Source organism: Clarias gariepinus, chromosome 1 (assembly GCF_024256425.1).
Source record: "Clarias gariepinus isolate MV-2021 ecotype Netherlands chromosome 1, CGAR_prim_01v2, whole genome shotgun sequence".
NCBI classification, from domain to species: Eukaryota; Metazoa; Chordata; class Actinopteri; order Siluriformes; family Clariidae; genus Clarias; species Clarias gariepinus.
In genome coordinates, this window is record NC_071100.1 from 14050508 (window position 1) to 14077575 (window position 27068).

Below are 27068 nucleotides of genomic sequence, written 5' to 3' on the forward strand. Positions count from 1 at the left end.
TGTGAGCTTCTGATCAGTATTCCAAGGTGTTAACCTCTGAGCTGCCCCTTGTGTCTTATTAACTTAAAGCTAAGCTGCAGAAATAATTTTTGATAGCTGTTAAATCAGTCCAAATCAGGCATAGTATGGGAATCAAAACTAAGAAAACCAGGGACCCGATTGATGACAAGTGAAAATATCTTGAATATAGTTAAATTATCTATAATTTCATAAAATAAGAATACAACAAGAATACATACAATATAAAATTGTTAATCTAATTTGTAATGATCTTTTACTTAAATGTATAAAAAGTTGACAGTCCTATTGGCAGATAACGTTTAGCTTACAATTTTAGTAACATTTGACTAGAAATAAGCGTAATAATCTTATATTTTATTTGTTAAACTTATTCTGTTAAATTATTTAAAAAATTATCTAGATTTAAGAAAGTTTCACTTTATTTTTATTTTATTTTTTTATGCAGGATATTAAAATGCATGGGATATAAGGCTTGGTAAGGGTTTTCAGTTTTTTATTCCAGTAGGTGGCACTGCAGCAATGAAAAAGACAAACAAATTATCCGCTACATGTTGGTTGGGAGAAATAAACAGCTGATCCAGAGAGTGTGTGAAAACTCATCTCTCTAACATGAAATGTACAATACAGTAGGTCGAATCCACCTAAATATACTCTTTCTAATTTATACTCATAGACACTACAAACATCGTCCCAATTACCCAATAGTGATCCAGTACTGACTCAAAGCCTGTCACAAATCTGACATCAATTTACACTAATAACAAACACATTATAATGATAATAAAATAGTGAAGTTATGCCATCTTATTGTAAGAACTGTAACAAGGTAAAGCATGATACATTCATGGTTTATCTCCAGAGAAAATTACAAATCAGTGGATTTGGCTAATAATTCTACTAGTTATATCATAGGCAAAAGTTGCCAGTTGTTGTGAAAAAAGCAGAAACTCTGTCATCTGTGGAAAACAATAAAACAAAGAAAGAGATGCAAAATTGTTACAGAGATGCATCGGTCATGCAGAGATACCAATCCCATAGAAGAACAAATAAAGCCTATGTAAAAAAAACTAGTTAGTCTAAATGCTCATGCTCATCACTGTGAATTAATGAACAGTTTTTGAAAAAGGTGTTTGCTTTTCTCCTTGTTAGGTGCCATCCTGCTCTTCTGGTCAGTCAGGTTTTTGGCATATCCCTTACAGCTTAATTGATGAATTCACCAAAATAAGGGTATTTATGTAGAGGATCTGAGAGCCCTTGTATTTGGGTTAAGAGGTGGAGCTTGACTGGAAATTTTCCTTTGACACCTGAAACCCCTGTGCAGCAAAACAAGGCACATCTTCCTGCGACGATAAACCCGCACTTGGGATAACTGGTGCATTTCCTAAAGCCCCAATCTCTGTGCTTTGTCCAGTGGCCTTCATACTCTGACACTTAATGCTGGATTGTGAGGAGCTTTGCACAACATGCACAGGCTCCACTCTCTGTACTCGTTGGTTCTCTACAAACTGAACAATACCGGGAACAGTGACCTGAGCCTCAGAGTGACCTGGCAACCCATGTAGCACTGTGTTTCCAATACCCTGATCCACTAGTACTCTGGTGTTTGCTTGCTGCAACTCCAGCAAAGGAAGGGTGTTCTGGGCAATGACTGCCATGTTGGTATGCCCTTTCTCCACCAGCACCACATTTTCTTGAACACCCAACACTGGACCAGAAGCAAGAAACAGGGCGGGCTGATGCTGTTGCTCCATTATGTACATGGGTGTATAGGACAGGTAGTCTGCAGGCTGCTGGACAAGGCCTGCCTTGGCTGCTGATGTGGCTCCCCCGGTGATAACACGCTCATCATAATTTGTTGTGATTTGAGTGGTTGATGCAGAGACAGAGGTAGCCTCATTGTGGACACCATCAACAGCACCTTGCACTTTGATGCCCACTTGTGAACCAGATAAATCCTTTTTGGGGGACGTGGAAATGGACCTGTCCTTGAGGTGGATGCTCGAGCCACAACAAATTTCAGCAAGCCTTTTGATAGGAGGCCCAAGGTCTTCGAGGAAATCCAGATTGTTTTCGTCTAGATGGATGCAGATGTCCTCTAAGGAGCTTGTAAGTGAGTTGCAGGTTTCATATGCAGTCACCAGCAACTGGTTTTCAGCAGCCTCCTTGTTCCCCATATATATCATTTTCTGCAACAACACATGACGTTAGAAATCACCCCTGCGAGGCCCCTTGGTTGCATTTAAAATAACATCTACTGGGCCAAACTGGAGAGTTGCAAGTGTATTTGCAGAGTCTGTGTGTATGTGACACTAATATTCCACCTAAATATTTCCTCAAAAAGCTTAATTAACTACTGCATAGTTTTGCTGGACCAAATCTGATATTTAACAACAATACCTGTCTACAGACAGGCTTTTCAAAACTTGGTGGTAAGAAGGAGCATAGCACCATTAGAGAGCAGGTAGTATTACTCTAGAGACTCCTCTGTTTTAACTTTTATATTTTGCCATTGGGCAGATGCCCTTATCCAGAGCGACTTACATTTTATCTAATTTTTCCCAGTTTAAACCTGGGACCTTGTGATCAGTGGTCCATTGCCTGAACCACAGAGCACCCCTCTAAGAGTGTTTTAAGTTTGGGTGCTCATGTCCTTGTGAGTATTCTCATTTTATTTCCAACATTTTATACACATAGTCTTGTATAACTATTCTAAATTACTGCTAGGTGTGGATTCATGTGTGACCATTTGTATAGTGCCCTCTGATGGACTTGTGTCCAATTTAGGGTGTATTCCTATTTCCACTCAGCTTTCAAATCCACTCCAAATCATACCAGGATTCAAGGATTACTAAAGACAAATTACTAAATGTATAGATAAATATGAACACCACACTGTGCTAGCAGATGTTCTCTCTGAAGCTCTCTACAATTCCAAATGTCCAGCACACACTTAAAAATCCTAAGTTCTGCATTAAGGTTCTGTTGTGAAAAAGTACAAACCTGTGTATAGTATTCGCCTAGGTAGTTCACAGGTAAAGCGATGCTATCAATGGTGCTCTTTGTAAAAAATTCAGAATATCCTTCCATCACAGGTGCCTCATTCTCAAAATAGTCCACCTTATGCTGGTTGACAGACCACTGCTTTTTGATATAATCCTCTTGAGATTCCCAATCAGATTTACAATGGCCTTCATATGCTCCCAATCCAGTTTCCAATTGCCCGCTGATTATACCATTTACATTTATGGGGACTTGAATGAGCGCTGATGATACCTGAGGAAACACAGAGATTGTAAAAACACACTATGTTATCTTGGTAGGATAGCAACAACACTTGTTCAACCCTGTTCAACCTCTAATCAATTCTGTTTTATTTCACAAAGGGTACTGTCCACACTTTTATTTGAAAGTGATCAGCTCTGGTACTCCGAGTGGCGTAGTGGTAAAGTGCTCGCTCTATTATCCAGAGATTGTGAGTTCGATTCCTGGGTGATGCTGTAACCTCTCGTAGGCGGAGGTCTAGAGAGAGCTGATTGGCCGAGCTCTCTCAGAGGGGAGTGATGAGAAGTATTTAGCGCTCCCAACAGCCAATCAGGGGTGTCTGTGAGCTCACGCGAGGGAAAGGAGCGGATAGCGCTGTCATCCGAGTGTGTTACGCCACTCCCAACAGTGCGTGAGTGAGCAGTTAGAAAAGATGTGGTCGGCTGGCGTGGTTTGGAGGAAACACATGATAGTTTTTGGCCCTCCTGAATTGGACACAACTAAAAAAGTGATCAGATCAGATTTGGCTCTGTTCCAACTGGCGGCCCAATTCTGACAGATTGCCGACTTGTGTTGTGGTAATGAAGCAGGAAGCTTGCATGCAGCAAGATATTTTCTTATACAGTAGGTACAATTCCTTTACCTTTGCCTCAACTGATGCAACCTCTAAACTTCGATCAGACATTTTACTTCCCCTGTCCAGAAATGAATGTTCTCCATTTGCATACTGCAGGAAAGCTACAAAAAAATCAAGGTTATGATTTTAACATACTTAACAGTAATAGCCCACATAGTGGCAAAAAAATCTTTCTACTTTGTCCTAAAGCATAGCATGTTTTCCAGCTTATTTGTCAAACATGCATCCACGTCCCATACTGCATGTGTATGTCCGGGTTTTACTCCATCAAACTGCTTCACTGGTGGGGAATGCTGGCGGGCATTCCAATGAACACTAGAAGAGTATCTGGGGAATTTGTTTAAAACGAGTAAAGATCTTAAAACACCTCACAATGACATCAGGTGCACCTTTAAAAAGACTGTGGAGCAGGAAGGCTGGCCCCAACGGGAGTGAAGTGATATCCTGATCCCCCTCCTCATCGCCGAAGCCCAGTGATCCAATGATTAGGTGGTGCTACAGTTCCACCTTTGGATGTACCATCTACAAACCATGCTGAGAGCTCTGCTAGCCCGCCAGACAAAAATCACTATCCGCTTGGTTCAGCAAGAGAAATTTTCTTTACTAGAGGTCGTTGAGAGAGTGGCGATGGATTGCGTGCTGTGGTCCCTGCCCAAGAAGGAAAGCAGAGTACTGAATCAATGGTCAGCCAGCCAGCGGCGCATGGGTTTTAGGCAGATTACTGCTACATCTAGGAGCATACCTTAGACAAGCCTAGGTTTGGGGCAGTCCTATCCCAAGATTTCGATAGTGTAAGTAGAAAACTTACCAATTCAAAACAAAAATACTACAATAGAGAGGGAGGCCTTTGCCATCAAATGGGTGATAGAGAAGCTTAAATACTATCTATTATCTATGGCTGCAATGGCTGGCAGGGCCTAAATACATCAAACCCCATATAACACGCTGGTTTCTCCAACTGCAGGACTTCTCATTTTCTGTTGTACACAGAACACAACACGGTCTTTCCAGACACTATACTCTGTTCTCTTTGTCAGGTACAAGTTCAAAGCTGAGGAGGGGTGCTGTCACGCCAAGCTAATAGCCAATGCCTCTTTTGAATGGACAGCTCCATGCTAGAATCAAAACGGGCAAAAACAGTGCATATCCGGCACCAAGGACAGCTTTACTAGGTACAGGGAAGGGGCAGGGCACCCTAACTTACCAGGCCTGGACACACGGTGAGTAGGTCTTTTTTGGTTAAGAGTCTTTCGACTACAGTATTTCCTATGCCCACAGACTCTGAGAACTCTAGAAAAACTTCACCACAAAGGAAGCAGCCTGCCAAGACTGGAATTGTTACTTTGTAAAGTTACATACACTCACCTAAAGGATTATTAGGAACACCTGTTCAGTTTCTCATTAATGCAATTATCTAATTAACCAATCACATGCCAGTTGCTTCAATGCATTTACAAAGAATGGTGTAAAAAGGAAAAAACCTCCAGTATGCTGCAGTCATGTGAGCAAATATGCCTTGTTGATGCTAGAGGTCAGAGGAGAATGGGCCGACTGATTCAAGCTAACTTTGACTGAAATAACCACTCGTTACAACCGAGGTATGCAGCAAAGCATTTGTGAAGCCACAACATGCACAACCTTGTGGCGGATGGGCTAAAACAGCAGAAGACCCCACCGGGTACCACTCATCTCCACTACAAATAGGAAAAAGAGGCTACAATTTGCACAAGCTCATCAAAATTGGACAGTTGAAGACTGGAAAAATGTTGCCTGGTCTGATGAGTCTCGACTTCTGTTGAGACATTCAAATGGTAGAGTCAGAATTTGGCAGAAACAGAATGAGAACATGGATCCATCATGCCTTGTTACCACTGTGCAGGCTGCTGCTGGTGGTGTAATGGGGGTGGGGGGAGTTTTCTTGGCACACTTTAGGCCCCTTAGTGCCAATTGGGCATCATTTAAATGCCTTGGGCTACCTGAGCATTGTTTCTCACCATGTCCATCCCTTTATGACCACCATGTACTCATGACAATGAGTTCACTGTACTAAAATGGCTCCCACAGTCACCAGATCTCAACCTAATAGAGCATCTTTGGGATGTGGTAAAACGGGAGCTTTGTGCCCTGGATGTGCATCCCACAAATCTCCATCAACTGCAAGATGCTATCCTATCAATATGGGCCAACATTTCTAAAGAATGCTTCAGCACCTTGTTGAATTAATGCCACGTAGAATTAAGGCAGTTCTGAAGGCGAAATGGGGTCAAACACTGTATTAGTATGGTATTCCTAATAATTCTTTAGGCGAGTGTAAGTATTTTAGCAGACAATAAATATCACATCATTTTATATAGGTAGTTAGGAAGCAGAGTGACAGAAGGTATAGTGCAGACAAGAACAAAAATTAGTCATTAAGTCAGATTTTTCTAATAATATTTTGTCATAATGTTTTATTTTATAGTCATTATTGTTATATTTTTTACATTTTAAACCTTTTCCCTCTTTTTTTTCAAATGAAGCTGGATACAGTATATACTGGATACACATAGTGCTCAGTGTGGATTTGTTGCTGAGCGCACTGGTTGTAGGTGTATTGCTCTTAAACATCTGGTCCACTCTGAAAGCCTAAAAAAATAGAAGGAAGCAGAACACACACTACCTCTGGTTTGCCTTCAATGTGGTAGGTGATGAGTTGCTGGTTTTGATCTTCAAAGGGAAAGGCCTTAAATGTACCCAGAGCTTCAGGTCCTCCAAACTCACATAACAGCAAAAGCACCGGAATCACTGCAAAAAATTTTCCTTAGCCCAAGTTGTATAAAGTATATAGAATGCAGTAACTTTCTGTCATATTCTGATTACTAATACAGTGCATTTAAAAATCCGTACATTCAATACATTAAAATGCTGTGATCATGAATGTATCACCAATGTTCACCAATACTCTTTACACTTGAATTGAGCTTTTATCATTTTTAAATGCTTAACTTCTCTCAGACAGTACACTCTAATTGTGTCAATGCATTTCTTCTGCAGGTTGGTGATAAGCTACTGTATCCATCAAATTTTCAAGGATCAGATGTTCCACTCACTAAATGTTCACAAGAACAATTCGCAGTGGGTTCCGAGCCACCTCGGCCAGAATCATCATTCACAGACCTATTCTTTAAAATGTTTGTGTCATTTAAATATTTTCCAGTGGCTAAGAATCTTATTACCATACTGTCTTTTAAGTCTTCTGTGATTTAAATGTAAATCATAAGTAAAAATGACCCTTTTTATTCTTAAAACAGATACTTTTCAGTATTACTGATGTAAAACCTGATGCGAAATTCTATTCAATATATCATGAAATAAAGATGCACATTTTACACAGGTCCTTAAATAACTCTTGTTTAATCATGTGACAAATGTGAACTAGTTTAGAAATGTAAAATCTTAGTTGTAATTATATTTAAACTAGTGAGAATAATGTAGATCCACATACAGGTGCAGTAGGCATGTCTCCAAACAAAACATTTATACAGTATATGTTTGCATATTCTGCCATTTTTAAAAATAAGATTAAAGATGGAAAGAGGTCAGAATACTGTTGTAGTTCTCAGTGGAGCACTGGAGTGATGAATGCTGAGAATGTCTACCAAGTCAAATATATCCTCCCAGTAAGTCACATACAACACCTTCACGCAGCGACCCTCATCACAAAAAGTAGCTGTAACATGGCAGGCATCCAGCACCTTTGATTCCTGGAATATGCGGCTAGCAGAAGGTAAATCCATTATCAAATTGATGCTGTCCTCCCAGGTTGGACAAGAGGCCAGTCACCTCTTTGTGTAAAAAATGTAGCATAATTAAGCCCTTTAATAATCTCAGACGATGAATATCTGCATTGGAAGATGAAGGTACCCTGGGAAAGTCTATGGAAATGAGAGACAAGACATTGTGGCCAAAAGCATTGATGAGTACACCAGACAGCCTTTGAAACAAGGATGCTGGAATGGTCGGACAATGTACAGTACCAGGTGTGAAAGATCATGAACAATGTGAAGATCAGATAAATGTTGTTTGAAGAGACTCAATACATGCCAGAGAGCCATGCAGAGATATAGGTCTAGGACTGGACAGTGAAGCAACCTTGCTGAAGTGGAACTCGGTTAGATATAAATTCATCAGTACCTACCTACAGGATTACTGTATGTCCTGAATAATGAGGCAGGGGTTGTAGAGAAGGATGATTTAAATGTGCAGCTGCAATCCTGCAGGTCTACATACACTACAATGATGTTTGTGGGATGCGGAGCAACATCCAGTGGAGCAGACAAGTGGAAAACATTATCAAGAAACTGAAGAGTGGGAATCAATGTATTACCCCTGAAATGCTTACAGAGAGCCTAGTGACAACTATAACTGAACTCCACTAGTCTATAAAAATATCCCTTTCCGTTAAGGCAGTAGGCAAGAATAGTAGGGGTATCTGATACTGAGCTGATAATCTGATACTAAGATTCACTACCATATTAAAAGAACTTGACTATGCAAACAGTATTGTGCTCCTCCCTATCATATTCAGGGATGCATGGGCAAAGATAGCAAGATTGAATTATATAGCAAAGCACATTTATCTGAGAAAAAAAAAAACACAATTAAAACAAAATCATTATGAATGAACTGCAGAGTAAAAAGAACACTTATGCTTTAAGGATATAAAAAAAAAACAAAGAAAACCTAAAAAAGGGTTGAGGTGATGGTACTCACACAAGAAAATCAGGATTCCTAGCAATAGTGCCAGGGCTCCACTTACTCCGAGCACAATGCCGGTGCTGCTTCGTCTCTGGGATTGACACACTTGTGCCTCGGTGCATCTGCACACAGTGACCTGAAGCTTTTGACTCTCACAGGATTTTTCTTGCTGGTCTAGCACGTCCAGCTCCACTGTGTACTGTCCTGGCCACAGGTCCTCCTGGCTGCGCAAAATGACTGTTGTTTCTGGAAAAGGAATTCAAAGATCCATCAGTCATAAGATATATATAAAGGAGAAACAAGTACTATATAAAGTTTTACATTTAGCATTTACATTATTATTTAATTTGAATAAAAGAGTTTAAAACCTAACCATTGAGGCGTTCAACACTCCAGGTCTCTTTTGTGCCCTTGGTAACCACTCTGAATTCAAAAGGTTCTGCATTGGGGTATTTATCCCCATCTGTGGCTGTGACGTACACTACATTGTTGCCGTAACAAAGCGTTACCACTGAGTGAGTCAAAAGCGGACAGTGGTCGTTAGAATCACTAACTTGTATTGCAAGAGTTCCTGTTGCAGTTTCGGGTAAAATTTCTATGGAAAGATTTGGGACATTATAATATTTAGGACATTTTGTTATTACAAGATGACAAATCTATACAAACCAATTGGTGGGACAACTGATAGATGAACATATCATGTGACCCAGAAAAGTGTGTCTTTAAATGGGAAATTTTAGTTTATACAAGGGGTGTTCAAGTCAAACTGTAAATTGTAAAAAAAAAATTGAACAACTAATAAAAAAATTTACAGAAGACTTTAAACACATTACGGTGATAAACTCTTAGCTACAGTAAAAGATCTGAATGTGCAAACATTTTTGGCAGTGTCAAAGCCTACTGCAGTCATTCCCGTGAACAGTCAGGGAGTAGAATGCCTGATTCTTGAAAATTGACTGCGGAAAAGATGTATCTGTCTGTTGGAACTTTACACACAATCATTCAACAACACTACTTTCACATCTTTGGCGCATAAAAGGAGTTCCTGGGAGGCCAGCATTTTATACGTAAAACAGGCAGTCTGATCATGACTCTTGCCTACCAAGTAAACTTTCTACCTTGATTGTATCCATGCACTAGTAAAATGCTGGGATAAGTGCATTAGCATAGCAGAGAATAAAACAGAAAAATGAAGGAGTTTTTACTCTTATTACCGTGTTCTGCACAGTCAAGTCCTGCTTTGACTTGAAACACTTGTTGCGTGTCATAACACCAGGATGAGGTCAGATGTAAACAACAGATTTAAGACCATATTTGGCTGACTTACCATTGGTGATGCATAAGATTTTGGTGTAGTATGTTCCATCAGTCAGAAACTTAGACTCTCGATCTGGATATTTTTTGAGTTTGATCTCGCCTGTTTGCTCATTAATGCTTAACCAGTTGTCAACGTCCTCTCCTTTTACATACCTAAAACAATTGAATAAAACTAGCATTTTTAGGCTTAAATTTCAACCCTAACCCGTAACTTTAACCTAAGATACAATTTAAATCCATACAAGCCTAAAGGTAATTACAATATGAAAAATAAAATCTTGGGGTATAGAAAAAAAAAATCCTAAAACTCTTAATTAATCTCTTACATATCCTCCTATAACAGTCACACTTTAATTAATGTTAAATTACGTGGTAATTTTTTTTGCATGGCCACCATATTATATGGATAGTTATAGACATGCCACAACTTCTGCTATCAGGCGGGTGTGAGGTGGCTGCAAGAATTATCAGAGTTTAGAATAAACAAAGTTTAATTTCATTTAACATTATACAAAACAAATAAGAAAAATTTCTTTCCAAAATATACTGTATTTTGTAAATCTATACATATAATAAACCCATGAAGTTGGTGTGTCTGTACATTTAAGATATTTGTGAAAAAATTATTTGGGGGACATTTGAAAGATTTTAAAGTAAAGATTTTAGCGATTTTTATCTGTTTGTTTATTTGTGTGCACGTCACATAAAAACAATGGGTTTTAATTTTAAAACGGCATTTGGCCGAGCTTGAAGTAACATGTAGGCTTTGTTTAGTCACACTCGGCCTATGGGAAAAAAAGATATGGTAATCCACCTTTAAAAAATCTTTAGTTAATCTCAAAAATCAACAGATGGCGCTGTCCATTTTTGTACAGTATATGCGCTTATGAGTGTGCATTTGAAATTGTAAACCACTATAAAACATTTTCTGAATCTCTTCTTTAATCTTTAAAAATATTAATGCATTCTATCCTTCTCCCTAGCCACTGTTGTAAAAGAAAACCTAACCCATCTTGTACCATTTAGATAAATGTTTGTGAATTCCACCTGCATGCATGTGTGCATAGTTTACTGCAATGGACTGGCATTCAATCTAATGGATAGGTGCTGAATTCAGTGTGATCCTGGCTGGCAAACAGGGCTTTCTAAAATGTAAAAAATACATTATTTAAGTTATTATTGTTCTTGTCAGAAAGGCAATGAAGGGGTGGAGAGATGGATCCAGGCGCAGAGCTGCAGGTGTGGTCACAAGGCATTGAGCCTGAAGCTGTGAAATTCGTCAAAGTTGTGATCAGTAGGAATCTCTGAGTGGGAGCGTGGTCAACAGAGCAGAAGCGTGACTTTACAGCTGTAAGATCCGTTAGCGAAAGCGCCAAACAAAAAGGTTAAGCAGAGCCATAATCGAGGAAACAAGAGCAAGAGTTCAAATTAATAGGCAGTTAACAAGGCATCGTAGCTCTGTAACATGGAGGATGGAGTTGATTCAATGGATAGATGATGGGAGCAACAGTTGAATGGTGCACGGATTGATTACACAGTGACACAGTGAAGGGACCGATAAAGCGCGGTGAGAGCTTGAGAGAGAGTGTTCTCAAAGGAATGCCTCTGGTAGCAAGCATGACTCTCTCCTCTGCACGGTACCTGGGGGCCTTGGTGCGTTGATGGTCTACCCATCTCTGCAGGCTTGGAGCAGGAATCTTCTTGCTTGTAGCCATGTCCATTTGCAGCGGTGGACAAAATTTTGGGCTGAGGGGATCGCTGCCTGCTCCTCTTGAGTTGGAAACAGTGGTAGTTTGTAGCCCAGGCAGCATTGAAATGCAGTGAACCCTGTGGAACCAGATGGCAGGGAGTTGTGGGTGTACTCGACCCATGGGTGGAACTTGCTCCAGGTGGTAGCGTTACAAATGGTCATGCACCAGAGGGCAACTTCCAGTGCCTGGAAAAACATGGAGGATCAGTTGCTCTTCTGTCCCCTTGGAGGAGCGGAACTAGGTGGACAGACTTGGAAAAAAAATGGTCAACAATGGTCATAGGTGTTACATACAGGTGTTCTCATCAGACAGGGGTCTGATGAAATCTTTAAGAAATCCAGTGAGATATGTGACCAGGGATGGTGAGGCATGGGTAAGTATCTGAGGAGGCCAGCCGGGGGCCAGTTGTTGTGTTTACAGCGGACGCAGATGTCGCAGGCTGCCACAAAGAAACGTCCCTCTCCAATGTGGGCCACCAGAAACACTGTTGAAGGATGAAGTGGGTACGGGCAATGCCTGGGTGACAGGCCAAGTTGGATTTATAGCCCCATTCCAAGACCTGTAAGCGTAGGCAAATGGGGACAAAGAGGTGATTTGGAAGAACATTGAGTTGGAGAGAGCAACATTCCAAGACCTGTAAGTGTAGGCAAAGGGGGAAAAAGAGACGATTCGGGGAAGCATTGCTTAGGCCAGAATCTTGAGTCAATGCCTGCTTGACTTTAGCCTCAATGTCTAGTTTCACACCTGCTATTAGACAGTGAGAAGGCAGGATAGTGTTGCACGGCAGGGAGTCAATGGGGAAGGAAAACTGACGTGAGAGGGCATGACCTCTGCCGGTGTTGGAACCATCAACCTCCACTACAAACTGACGGTATGGGTTGGGCATGATGAGAATGGGAGTTGAGGTGAACCTTCTCTTGAGGTAGGCGAAGGCTTTCTCTACCTCCTTGTTCTAGCAAAAGTGTGTCTTGGAGGAGGTCAGAGATGTTATGGGACCAGCGACAGAGCTGTACCTCCAAATAAAGTTAAAGCAGTAAAGTTGACAAAGCCCAAAAATCGTTTGAGGTCTTGTTGCAAAGCTGCTAGGTTTCGAAATTCCTAGCCTCCACTTGAGGTGGCTAGGTTCCAAAATTTGATGCTGTAAGCAGAGCGAACCCTTAACGATCTAGTCCCAGCCTCCCTGCTGATGTGAGAATGGTTGAAAACCCTCTTTATCTCCATGGAAAAAGCCTCAAAGTTGTTACAACCCGGGTCGCGAGTGCCCCAGAGAGCCATGCTTCAACCCCCGGGGCTCTTACCGTAAGGGGAGTGATCAAGTATAGTTGGCTACCCACGACCGTTCCGAGGAGAAGGTGGAGGTTTCTAACTCAAAAATTTGTGAGCACTGAGAGAGGAAGGATCTGCATGTGCCCAGCTTACCTCCATAAAAGGGCAGAGCTGGTAGGTGTGGCTCTCATGGGGGCTCAGAACTTGAGGATAACCAGTTGCTTGCATTGGAGTTGTTGCATCTGTGTAGTGACTTTGGTGAGGGTCTGCCTAGTGATGAGGGGCCTCCTGCTGCTGCTTCCCGAGGAAGGCGCCCTGGTTCTTCAGGGCCAGCCTCATTCTGTCATGCTGAATTCATTGCGTTGGCCAGGATATTCTGGGGCAACGATGGGGCGGTGAGATGGATCCAGATGCAGAGCTGGAGGTGTGGTTGCAAGGCGTTGAGTCTGAAGGTGTGAGCATGGGGGCATGGTTGACAGAGCTGAAGCATGACTTCAGATCCGTTAGCGAGGGCGTCGAGCAAAAACATAAAACAAAGCCGCAATTGAGGAAAATAATTTTTAAAAAAAAAGTTCAAAAGACATTGAATTAGGGTGAAACGACAATGCAAATCGTGAGACAAAAAGTGGGGAAACAAGAAAACAAATCAACGTGAAAACCATGAAACGAAACACGAGAAGATTCAGGTGAAGAAACACACAAGAATCTGTTAAACTAGCATGCTGCACTTCCTTATAAGCCGGAAGAAATCAGTGCCAGATGAGAAACCAGTGTGCAGGCGGGGTGGAGAAAACAGCGTGGGAAAACATGACCGCATGGTGAGGAGCAAGACAGAGTGGGAAAGGAAATGTCAACGGATGAAAGCAGACTCTGAACGTACAGTAGTGTCTGAGTTGAGTTTGTGACAGCTCATGCATAACTAAATTTGAAATGCTGTCATGTCTACAGAGATATTCTACCTCAGTGGCAGATCTATTGCTAAGCAACCAATTGAAACTTTAATTAAGAGAAAGGGAGGTCTTGGAAATTTTGACAGTCTTGATTTTTTAAAATCTGGATGTGACTTTAACATATCAAAGAAAAGAAAGACGGAGAAGAAGATGAAAATGACTATTAGTGTCACATTTTCACTACAGTACAGACCATGTTCCTGAAAGGAAATAAAGCCTTCACATTTTCATTGATAACTTCCACTACCTGCTTAAGTTCTAATGAAGCTCATTAAAGGATATTATGTTTAACATAATGGTACCAACGGTTTAATAAAATGAGCTATGAATTTTTGAATTATCATTTATTTTTCTTACCTGACATTAGTGGCGGTTAACAGCGTATCACTGTCTGTGGCAGTGTAGGTGGCGATGACCTTCTTCAGGTCAATGGTGGTGTGGTCTTCAGAGATGGAGACAACTTTGACAGCAGGGTGGAAGTGAGGGGCTTCAGGCACATTCACCACTTTGATCCTAATGGGGTATGTTATAGGCTTTTCGATCACCACTGACTTGTGATAAGGACTTTTGTTGTTGACCACCACTATCAGATTGACCTCATTTAACTCCTCAAAATCCAGTTTCTTTAATAGACAGAACAATAACAATGAAATCAGATAACAAAATACAACAAAGGTACTAAGAGTAGGCCCGGCAGTGTCTCTACCACCTCAGGCACTTGAGAGACTTTAGATTGCCCTCCAAGGTGCTCAGGAACTTTTACTTTTGCACCATAGAGAGCATTCTGATGGAAAACATCTTAACCTGGTTCGGGTACAGCACCATGCAGGACAGACGAGCTCTACAGAGGGTCGTGCGTTTGGCTGAGCGCATAATCCGCACTGAGCTCACTGACCTGCACTCGATCTACAGCAAACGGTGTTGGACCAAAGCCAGGAAGATCTAACGGACCTCAGTCACCCCAACAATGAACTGTTCTCTCTGTTATGGTCAGGAAAGCGCTTCCGCTCCCTGAAGGCCAACACAGAGAGACTGAAGAGGACTTCTTCCCGCAGGTGATACAGTCTCTCAACCAGAACCAGATTAACACACAGGACTAATCATCTCCGTGTTTTTGCAACATTGCACAGAAATGGACACTCATGGACATAGCACATTTGCACACACATTGCAACATTTGCACACATATTGGACATTTTTCATTTATTCTGACATTTTTTTTTTTGCATTTTAATTTATTTTGTCTTGTACAGAAAGGTTTTATATTTCTTATATATTTTTGAAAATGTTTATATTTTATTAATTTGAATTTGAATTTAAAAGTATATAAATGCTATAGGTATTGTCTTGATTTACATCATGTTAATGGGTATTACACTTTGTACACAGTTTAATGTATGATCAAGGGCAAATAGGATTATATTCAACAGGTTATAGTGAGAGTGGCCTGCAATGGCTTGGCAACCTGAACAGAGTGAGATAGGCTCCAGGCCCCGCCGCGACCCTGAATACAGGATAAAGACCCAAGATTGTCATGTGAAATAGAGCTTTCCAAAATGTTCAGACTGTGCAACCTGTGTAAGTCATCTGTCTTACCTTATCGACCACCAGGATTCCCTCATTAGTTTTGGGGTCCGTGGTGATGCTGAAGTGACCGGCTTCATTTCCAGAAATGATAGTGAACACAGCCTCCCAGTTCGAAGTATTGATCAGATCCTTGTCTACTGCCTTAATCCTTATCGCTTCCACATTCATGATATTCTCCTCCACACTACCCTCATACTGCAAGACATGATGACAGACTTCATGACAGGACTAAGGTGCTTTTATAGTCCAATTAAAAATTAGAGATTGGTGGTGGTATGTTATCTTAATTGAAGCACTTTCTATACACTAAAGTGAGTGTGTCGCCTTTGGGTAGTTAGATTTCAGATATAACCAGTTCATGACTGCCTTGACCATGGCTGAATCCATGCTCAGATTTCTCTCCGACTCAAAAAACACCCCAGGAAGATGATCAGAGAAATACTTTTTCATGGAAGTATATTCAGTGCACAGAAGATATACAAACAACTGGCATTAGACACTGCTGATAACAAATAAGTACATAAAAAAAACACTTACTGATTCCTTCTCTAATACAGGGATGTTGTCATTAACATCACGTATGTTGATTGTCACGGTCCCTGTTCCTGTCTTTGGAATGTTTTGGGAATCAGAATAGCCTCCATCCAGGTCTGTAGCTGTGATTATCAGTTTGTATGTGTCTTGTGTCTTTGCAAAAATAGACAGGAGGTACAATAACAGAGATATTTAAAAAATAATAATAATAACCTTGCATTAAGGCATTTTTTTTGTTTGTTAAAAGGTTTAAATTTAAGATTTAAAGTTCAGTCATTTCAAATTGAACACACTTTTTTACTTTTTATTGTAATCCTTTTTTTAAATCCATCTTTACCAAGGATATCAATTATTCTGAAAACTCAAATTTTATGAAGCTCGGATTTTAAACTTTTCTGAATAAATATCGTCCCACATCATGTCTTTTCAGACAGCTTTTGGAATTATTCACATTCAGTAAGGCTGCTTTTGACCTAATAATCAAAGTGATGATGGCCTTTTTGTAATTAATGCACTCACCTCTCTGTCCAGAGTGTTCAATTTAACTTTGATTTCACCAGATGATCGCTCAATTCTAAACATTATTTCTCCCGCTGGCTCCTGTTGTATCACTTTGTAGGCAATTTTTGAAAACGATGTGTTTTCCTCGTCCGCATCAAAAGCAGTGATTGCAATTATATGGGTGTCTAGAATATAGATTGTTAACAATCAAATGTATTGATTGGGCTATATACTGAGAACCATAATCCAAATAATTACAATAAAAAAATAAAATTGTGAAAAATTGGACTGGGTAAGGCGGCACAGTGGTGTAGCGGTTAGCACTGTCGCCTTGCACCTCCAGGGGTCTCTTCCCTGTCACCTTCAAGTCTCTGTGTGCATGGAGTTTGCATGTTCTCCATGTGCTTGGTGGGTTTCCTCCAGGTATTCCGGTTAGCTCCCACATTCCAAAGACATGTAGGTAAGGTTAATTGGCATTCCCAAATTGCTCATAGTGTGTGAATGAGTGTGTGTATGTGTGTGTGCCCTGCGATAGATTGGAACCCTGTCCAGGGTGTACTCTGCCTTGTGCCCTAAGTCTCCTGGGATAGGCTCCAGGCCCCTAGCGACCCTAAATACAGGGTAAAGTGGTATAGAAGATGAGTGAGTGAATGAGAGTGGACTGGGTAATATGATGATATAAAATTTATCTTGTGATCAAAGACATCAAATTATTTTCCTGAGATATCACAGATATGGACATTTATGATACAGCTGATTTTTACTCTATGTGTAGCTAGTTAGACATTAAAGTACTAAAGTACTTTCTCAATTTCTCAACCTACAAAAGTTTGTAAGAGTAAGCTTTCTAAGGCTGGAATTCCTTCAGGGCAAGTTAAAGAGCCAAAAGAAAGATGCTCACGGGGAAAGGCACTGATGTTTTTAGCTGTTACAGTACTTAAATGAAAACAGGAACTAACATGTCTTGCAGATCTTTCACAACATTAAATATTAAATATAAGTATAAATGTTCAAAAGGTATGGCACAATGTTATAAAAGAACACGTTGGTATAAGGATGATTATATTCTATGGGATGTGTTATTACTAAGAAATAAATTCACTTAAAGCAAGAATTGGTAAATCTGTTCATGTTGTGTCACATGGCCAAGTGCTATGAAACAAGGCTATAACTGAAGGAAATTCTTTATTAGAACAGATTAGTATCAACAATCCCCCTCTCTAGGACCTGGTTCCAGATATGCCTACCAGTGGCCCAGGGAAACTACGCCATCATTTCTGATGCTAAGGCTTTGGACATGGGGCAGGTGAAAGCTTGGCATGGTGTGTGACATAGCTTGGCATGGGCACTGTCGTGGAACCTGACTTGGGATCAGGGTGATACATTAATTTTCAAAAGTTAGAACTCTTTATTTTAATTCTATGTTTTGTGTAAAAAACATAAAAATCATCTGATCATAGTGGGTCTTAGTAGTAGGCGAATACAACCTCAAATATGAACATAAAATTTTTCACCGTGCCAGGGATGTAAAAAGGGTGTAACATTATTTCAAAACAAATTGCAGATCTGCATACTACAGCATTCAAGACAGTCCCAGAATTGGACGTCCCACAACATTCATCCCAAGTTCAGACATACAATCTTTCGAGAAATACATAAAACCACAGTCAGATCTCAGACCCTACAGGCCTCACTGAGCATGTTAAATATTAAAGTATATGACAGCACAATTAAAACCGAACAAGTAGAGTTTGTTTGTATGAGTTGCCAGGAGAAAGACTCTTCTGCCTAAAAGGAACAGGGAAGCACAACAAGAGGTTTGCAAAACTGCATCTAAACAATGCACAAGGAAATTAAGCGATTATGAAGAGAAGAATGGGCCAAAATTCTTCTACAATGTGAGAGACTGGTAAAGTCATACAGAAAATACTTATCTTCAAGTTACTGCTGCTAAAGCTGGCCCTACAAGCTGTTGAATCTTTGAGGATTTAGTAATGTATGTAAAATCATACTGTATGATTTCTTTTTTTTTCTCTTTTTGTTAAATAAATAATGGCACTGTAAAAAAAAAGTTATATGTAGTGGTTTGTTTGAGGGTGAGGGTGTGTTTGCCTAATACTAAAAGCCGCTATGATCAGATATATTTTGTTATGATTTTACACAAACACACCTAGAATTAAAAGTGGGGGTAATAGCTTTTGAACATGACAGTATGACTTCTTGAAACTAGGCAGTGGCACCAGCACACCTCTGTCAAAACAGGTCCATGACTCTTGCAAAATACGGCATTACTTTGCAGTGACTCATGCAAAACATGGCATAAATCTGGCAAACTCTACCAAAACTAGGCAAGACTGAAAAAAAGCCCAACTGGGAGACAAGCTGCACAGCTGTTGAATTGCATGTTTAGCTTCCCTCTTCCCCTCACATGTCCCTATAGGGTGCAAAAACATCTCTGCCTCACCCATATGCTCTGTGTTTCACAGTCCAAAATACAAATTTAATATCAAACACAAAATAAACCAACTGAAATAAATGAATAAATAAATAAAAGATAAAAAAAAGTACCTTTGTCACTGAGCTCATCAACAGAACCAATCATCTGAAGCTTAAACTCAGGAGCGTTGTCATTCTGGTCTAAAACTATGATTTTTAAATCAAGGTCATTTTCAACAGGTTTTCCATCTCTTTTTGATGTAGCTCTCCCTTTGAGCTAGATAAAAACACAAATGTGCACACACACACACACACACACACACACAAATCATTTATATAAATGATTAACACTTAGTAGACTTTAATCAAGTTCTTATTTTGAGCCACGTCTAATACTGCATAGTACAGAACAGGCAGATCTCTGTTCAGGTGATTTACAAACAGTAACTGTGAACATCATGCAAATTATAATGAGAAAACAAAATATTCAAATTTAGGTATTGTGAGCACTATTCATTTATTTTGTATTAGTTTGGTTCAAAACCGAACTGATTCTTTAACATTTTTATTTTTAATGAATTTGGCTAAATCTGATAAAATTAAATGTAAAATGTCACCACAACATCACTGTAAGAACATCCTAATTTAGCCATGTGTATATAAACTCTTACAGAACCAAGAACAGTTTAGCTATATTTGTGGTTTGTACATATGGGTTGTCTATTTATGTTTAATTCATATCTCCCAAAAATGTAGCTTAAAAACTACTGTAGAAGGTATTGCATTAGCAAAAGTGGGTTTTATGGTAGTATTACAATCTTACAGATTTCTATTTGGGTGGATGTTTGCATGTTCTTTTCTGTTTATGTGAAGTTCTTTCGGGTTCTGAATTTCCTTCTTTTTACCAATCCCTTTAAAATTCTCTTGGTTACAGGTGGAATAGCTACTGTTAATTGTCCCTATATGAGTTTTTTTTTTTCCTGGCAAAATAGCAGAAACAACTTTGTACAAGTTTAAAATTGTCTGTAGCAAATTACAGTGTAAATGGAGATAGAATGAAATTTGCTTTAAAAAGAAAAAAAAACTAACAAAAAAGAGCATTCTTACACGCTCTTCTTAATTAACAAAATACCTTCTACTAGGTTTGTATTAAAAAAAAAAAAAGAACACCAAAATTAAATTTATCTGCTTTTAAAAAACCTGATCAAGTCAAACTGGGAATTGTGATGAAAGGCATAAAAGTGATTGACCCTTAGCTACAGTAAAACATTTGAATGTTGCAAATGTTTTGAAGTAGGCCGTAGTTCTGTGAATGACGATCGTGGCCAAGGTGGCTTAAAGCCAACTGATTTTTAAAAAACATTCAACAAGTGGAATGCCTAATCCTTAAAAATTCGAAGTGCCAACTTGTGGAAGAGATGCACATTACAGGACCTGATGTCGGTCCAAGCAGTTTTGACCAGTTTGGGCAGTTTTAAAGAATTCCTGGAACACCAGTGTTGCAGACATGAAGCAGGCAGTCCGATCATCGCTTCATTGAGAAAAAGTTGAGAAAAAGTTCTATCTTGATGGTGTCCAAGGACCAGTGAAACACTGGGATGAGTGCATTAGTGTAGCCGGGGATTATATAGAGAAATAAAGTTTTTACTTTTATAAATGTGTTCTGTTATTTTTTATTTCCACTTTGAATTGAACCTTCCCCTTGTATTTAATGATGATATGCTCAACAACTTTAAAGGAAGTAAATGATGTAAATAATGGCATCTCCAATGTAATGACAATTTCTAATAGAAATGTGCTGTCAATGAAAATTTCAGTAACAAAGATAAATATTTTTTTTATACATTTAAAAAAATGTCCATGTTTAAATAATTAGACTAATATCATACTTGTTAAACAATTCAATTTGACTTGAATTTTTTTCAACATTTAAAGGGGCTCTTATATAAGTTGCAAAAACTTTAAGAACCCCTACAATAGTGGACAAATTAATGTTAGACATCTGTTAACTAACCTTTTTTCTTTACAGTAGACATAGTAAGTATATCTTTACATCTGCAGTAAAAAATTTTTTTTACCCTTTTGAGGTCCACAATAAATCCAGAAATCTGCAGAGAATGCAGTGAATCCCCTTACCTCATACGTAGCTGTCTTCTCTCTGTCCAAAATGCCATGGATCCTGACAAAGCCAGTCGTTTTGTCTACACTGAATAATCCTTCAACTACTGAAGGTCCTATCAGAGAATATACAATATCTGTCCTGGTCTCTTCATCCGATCGGATCTGAAATCAAACTCATACAATTACACACAGTACAGTATGTAACAATTATCACATGTGGGTGATATAATTGAATAAGAAATTGTTTAATTTCTAAAAAAAAAAAGTCAAATTGAGAAGCTTCTTTCTGAGAAATTATCTTTTTGCCCTCAGTGTCTTGTTTAATAAATATAGCATGATGCTGTTAAATTCTCCGTAAGTAAACTGTATGTTTTCTGCCATGGCAAAAGCCTTTGGGAAGAGTTTAGACTTTTTCCCTCCCAAAAAATGTTTTTCTTTAACAGGTGATACAAAACAACAAAAACAAGAAAGATTTTAGTATGTACTGGTACTCATTTTTCCACAAAGTGAACGAACATTCAAAACCAGGTGAGAACAAAAAGTACACCCTTATTACTTTTACGATCATTAAAAAAAAATTAGCAGGCAAGTGTTCCTCTGATAATGTACAGCACTGTGCCAAAGTCATGAGCCACACCTCATTTCTTCATGAGACAGACTTTCGTGTATTTTCAATGGAAAGCATAGTCCTCCAGGCTTTCAGAAAGACATTTTTGGCTTTTGTTTCTGGCAAGCTTGTGGGTCTAATATACAATCCAGTTTCTGTACCTGATTGGTTCAGAGGATTTTTATTTATTTGTTAAGCCACACATTGACCTATGAATCATTTAAACATGAAAAACATGCAGATGTTTTGCCAGTTTTGGAGCACTTAGCTGTGTGTCTACATTATGTCAAGAAGAACAGACCTCAGCCATGACCTGCAAAAAGCAACTGTTGCTATTCAGCAATCTGGGAACAGATATAACACCATCTCAATTTTTTTTAAATTGAAATTCATCATTGTACAGTGAGAAATATTATTTACAAATAGGGAACAATAGGGAAAAAAATGACAATTTTAGTTTTCTCAGGTAAGGGCACCCAAACAAATTCAGTCCTTGGTCAAACCCAAGAGGTACATCATGAGACATACATGCAAATGGAAGCACAAACAGGAATAAAAGGTCTGAACACGTATGTATGGCTTTCATTGAGTGGTGCCTAAAAAGCCCTTCTTTCCAACAATAACATGGTAGCATGACTTTAAACTGGAACAACATCTTTGGGAATAATGAGACCAAGGTGATGAAGGTTGTTCATTGTGTAAATACATTGTATTGCCACAAACAAGGGCATCATAGTGGTGAGAAAAGTGAAAATGCTATCCAGGGCCCCAATTGTGAGAGAGCTCTTGCAAGCCTGGAATAAAAAGTGAGAGATCATCATCACGGAAGCATCACAAAAGTAAGGGCATCCAATGAGACTGCTTATGTGTAGGAGACTTTGAAGCTCAGAGTTCTGCTTCCGGCCACAAACACCCCATACCAGCTACAAGACATGTCGGGGAAGCAGTGATAATTTGGTTTTCTTTTTTTTTTTTTTTGCAGATAACTTATAAAAAATGTGAAGCCATCTGTTTATTAGCTTAATCTACACCAAAACTGCACCATGGAATAGGAAATTAAATCCGAAAGGTATACCTTAGTATACCTTTTTAATGTTTGCCGTAATATATAAAAGATAAGGGAAGAAGTTTCTAAAACATGGTAACTGATCATTATTTATTTATAAATATAGTCAATCTTTTTTTCCATTATATTTTGCATATAACTTTATGTTATGTATAATAAAACTTTATGGTAAATGTTCACCACCCCAGATAATCCTGCATTGTTTGTCGTTAACCCATACGATTGTCTACACAGTCCAGTCCTTGCATGCACTTGTTAGCATCAACACATTGTAGCATGTGGGCTCATGTGGAAAAACACACAATCATAGCACCATGCTTGAAAGAGAGAACCAATGAGAGACGAGCTTACTTGTTGCTACCAGCCTTTGTTTGATTCCTGAGAAATTCTGATAGTGAAGTAGGTTGGTCTTGACTCTGATGTTATCTATTGTTTTATTCTACCCAAATCCGGTCATATGAGGGTATAATGTGTCAAACAAGATTTAGGAGAAAACAATCTGTAAAGATTATTTTTATGTTAGACATGTGGCTCACACATAAGCACTTCTCTTTGTCCTGTTCTAATGTAAAGTGCAGTGATGCATTTAAACAATCCTAAAAACAAGTGAAAAGTGAAACTAAACTGTTCTGCTTAACCTGATATACTGTAAGGAATGCAGAATGTCCCTCTTTCAGGTCCTCAGGTTGTAAGGCATTGCTGTCTTATGGGCCAAATAACATTCATAGATATCCTTAAGTAAGACGTGTACTTAATCTTATGAATAAAATGTTCCACCTTTGCGCTGTCATACTGGAGAGCTCTTATACAGGAAAACATGCACACAGACGGTGGAGCAAATCCAGCCCTGAACACTAAACTACTAAATAGTGCTATTGGAAACTGGGGTATCCAGGTCACAGTTAACAAGTAAGAAATCATAGAAGTTCTAACAATTCATTTAAGAATCAGGTGTAATAGGTACTTCGTAGGTAAATAGCACATGTTTTGTGATAATTCAGCATGAGGATGTGTTTTGCACGGTTTATCGGTGCATAGAATCATAGGTAATCACACTGTAATTACATCATACAGTACACTAAATTTATCTTAAAACTTTTTAAGTAGTTAGTTTTTTGGTGATTAGGGCATGTGATGTCGAATTTCAATCAAAGGCAATTTACTCCACCCCAGCAAACTCATTGAGAATGTGATGAAGAGCTCTTACTATAACCAGAGACATGCACTATGATGTAAAATTATGTATCGGTGGTGTCTTAGTTGAAATGATACAATTGTAGTGAATCTGATTTTAACCCCCTGGGTGTCTGTGTACTCAAGTATTCTTCGCATAGAGGCAGGTAAATGTAAATAAACTCTTAATACTAATTACACTAACACTAATACTAAGAATACTTAATACTCTTAATATATACGAGTAAACTAGTCTTTGCAGCTCTAGTCAGTTGGACCTGTGTTTCACATAAATAAACAAACATGATAGTAAGCAGATGAAAACAGTCTATGTAAACACAAGGATATATCCTTGTTAGAGGCAGTTAATGTTTGGTAACATTTAGACAATTGCTAAAAATTCTAAAAAAAAAAAGGGTAAAACTCCACAATTGGTAAAATGCTTTTTAAAAATATTTGAATCATACTTTCGAAAAGTCTAATTTAAAGTCAATACCAAAGTACACAAAGAGGAACTATTATAGCATTTTTATTTTTATAAGCCCCCAAGGTTACTCTTGTATTTTCTTTATGCTCTTAAAACACTTTTTTATGTTTTTTTCCATGCAACCTTTAACCACTATACTTAATTTTGGCAAATTTAATTTATTAATATGTAATTTTGCCTGCAGTGACTGTAAGGAAACTGTAATAATGGCATGTAATGATTATTCATACCAGGGACAGATAATAAGTTCAATATAACTACTCACTTTGGCAATATATTCGACTTTGGTATAATCCACATTTTCCATCAGCCTCTTTGGAGGGATGACCCAGGCCCTTTTCTGTCGATGCTTTGTTTGCATCTCTTCTTTACCACCTTGACCCCATATTACCTGTTTATTCATAAAAGCATAAATCTTGTTTTAACAATTTTGGCCATAACCAGACGTCAAACTTAAGCCGTTAAAAAATAGATCAGTGATATAGTTGAATAATAATTTATAAATTGACATGGTCAATACCAACTATTAACTATAATTTATCATGGTTATTACATTTGACATGATTAACAGTTTTCAACTGAGAACCATGCAAAGCCGGAAAAAAACAAAACAAACAAACAATAAATAAGTAAATAAATAATTTACCGAACGCACACACACGCACACATATAGTATTTTGTAAAAATAAACAACTACCTGGACTACTAAAAATTTTGGCTATAAAAATAGGCAAACAAAATTAGATATACCACTAGTACTACTATGATGACTACTACTACTACTACTACTAATAATAATAATAATTAAACAAAAACAAAAGAGCGAGTATAAATTTTATTACTCTAGTTAAGTAATAAAATTTATACTCCCTCTTTTTGTTTTTGTTTTATTAGTAGTATTATTGTTATTATCATTAGTAGTAGTATTATTGTTATTATTATTATTAGTAGTAGGGGAATTCCAGCCAATAGTTTACCCAAAAGAATACTTCCTACATATTTTACATGACTGCAACATTACATTGACAATGATGAAAGCCATGAGAAAGACATAAAATCTGTAATATCCTTCAAAACAAATACTTACAGTAGTACAAATTATAGCTGTTAAATAGAAAGTCAGAAGTGTCGCCATTAAAGCAGGAATCCAAAGAAGTAGAAGGATGTGTAAGTGAGAAGGTGGAAGTACTGTATGAGAGCTGCCAGCTGAAGGTCTCCGCTTTGCATCCTGCGTGTGGGTGGTGCCTAAATGTTGCGTCACCAGGCCATTGGTCATTGTAAGGGAGGGAGTCACATTTACTTTTTGAATTAGTACTTCTGGCGCAATTTACTTCAGTTCACACCACAAAGTACTGTCATCCACCCAGTTATAATATAATACGATATGATATGACATAATATAATAATCATTATATTTAGGTTTAACAGACATGGCCCTGTGCGGCATCAGATTTTTGTTAAATAATCTTATTTACACACAAGCCTACAGCAAAACTACAGCACTGACAGCAAATAAGAAATTAAGTACTCAAAAATCATATTATACTCAAACTATCCTAGTATTTTTTTATATTGTAATTACATAAACCAAATCTAAGATTAAATTAGACATCTTACTCATTTCCTGCAGTTAATTTGTCTTTTTTGAAAAAATGCATTTATTTTAAGCAAACTTAATCCATCAAAACTGTACATTTATTTTTTTTTTCTTTTATTTATTGTAGTCCTGTAATTGAAAATATTGAATATATTTATCCCCCTGGGAAGCTGTCAGATGACGGTTCCAGTCAAAGGTTGCACACAACTTCTAATCGACCATGCACTCCTATCACGTGAATATAAACCTTTTCGTTGTAGCCCAAGGTTGTTGTTCTACTGGAAGGTGAAGCCCCAGGTAAGTATTTTGCAGACTCTAACAGGTTTTCTTCCAAGATCGCCCTGCATTTGGCTTCATCAATCCTCTTAACAACTATGACCAGCTTCCCTGTTCCTGCTAAAGAACAGCATCCCCACAACATGATTCTGTCATCATCATGCACTGTTAGTTTTTCGCCACACATAGCATTTTGCATTTAGGCCAAAAAGTAAGATTTTGGTCTCATCTGACTAGAGGACCTTCTTCTTCTTGCTGTGTGCCCCACATGGCTTGTCGCGAACAGGACTTCTTATGTCTTTCTTTTAACAATGGCTTTCTTCTTGGCAATCTTCCATAAAGGCTAGATTTGTAGGGTGCACGACTAATAGTTGTCCTGTGGACAGATTCTCCAAGCTGAGCTGTGGATCTGTGCAGCACCTCCAGAGCAACCATGGGCCACGGATGCTTTTCTAATTAATGCTCTTCTTGCCCAGCCTGTCAGTTTAGGTAGCCATGTCTTGGTAGGCTTGCAATTGCGTTAAACTCTTTCCATTTTTGGATAATTTGGACTCTATTTACTTATTATTTCGCCTCTGAAGGCAATTGGTTCCAGTGGATTTTAGTTAGGTGTATCAAAGAAAACAGGGGCTGAATACAAATGCATGACACACTTTTTAGATTTTTATTTGACAATTTTTAAAACAAGTTATCATTTTCCTTCCACTTCACAATTATGTGACATTTTGTGTTGGTCTATCAAA

The 27068-nt window shown here is 38.5% G+C and overlaps 1 protein-coding gene across 1 annotated transcript; it reads right to left on the reverse strand.

Annotated features, from left to right (window-relative positions):
• Positions 1-497: 497 nt before the first annotated feature.
• Positions 498-25728, reverse strand: LOC128520359 (desmoglein-2-like protein). The gene is made up of 14 exons (XM_053494563.1): positions 25540-25728; positions 24718-24843; positions 21135-21281; positions 19131-19275; positions 16581-16747; positions 16065-16214; positions 15537-15722; positions 14298-14563; positions 9984-10126; positions 9030-9251; positions 8672-8902; positions 6579-6703; positions 3022-3294; positions 498-2207 (listed from the first exon to the last, which is right to left on the reverse strand). Exons 1-14 carry the CDS (start codon positions 25726-25728, stop codon positions 1287-1289), a joined length of 3291 nt encoding a protein of 1096 aa, XP_053350538.1. The 3' UTR covers positions 498-1286.
• Between the last annotated feature and the right edge of the window lie 1340 nt (positions 25729-27068).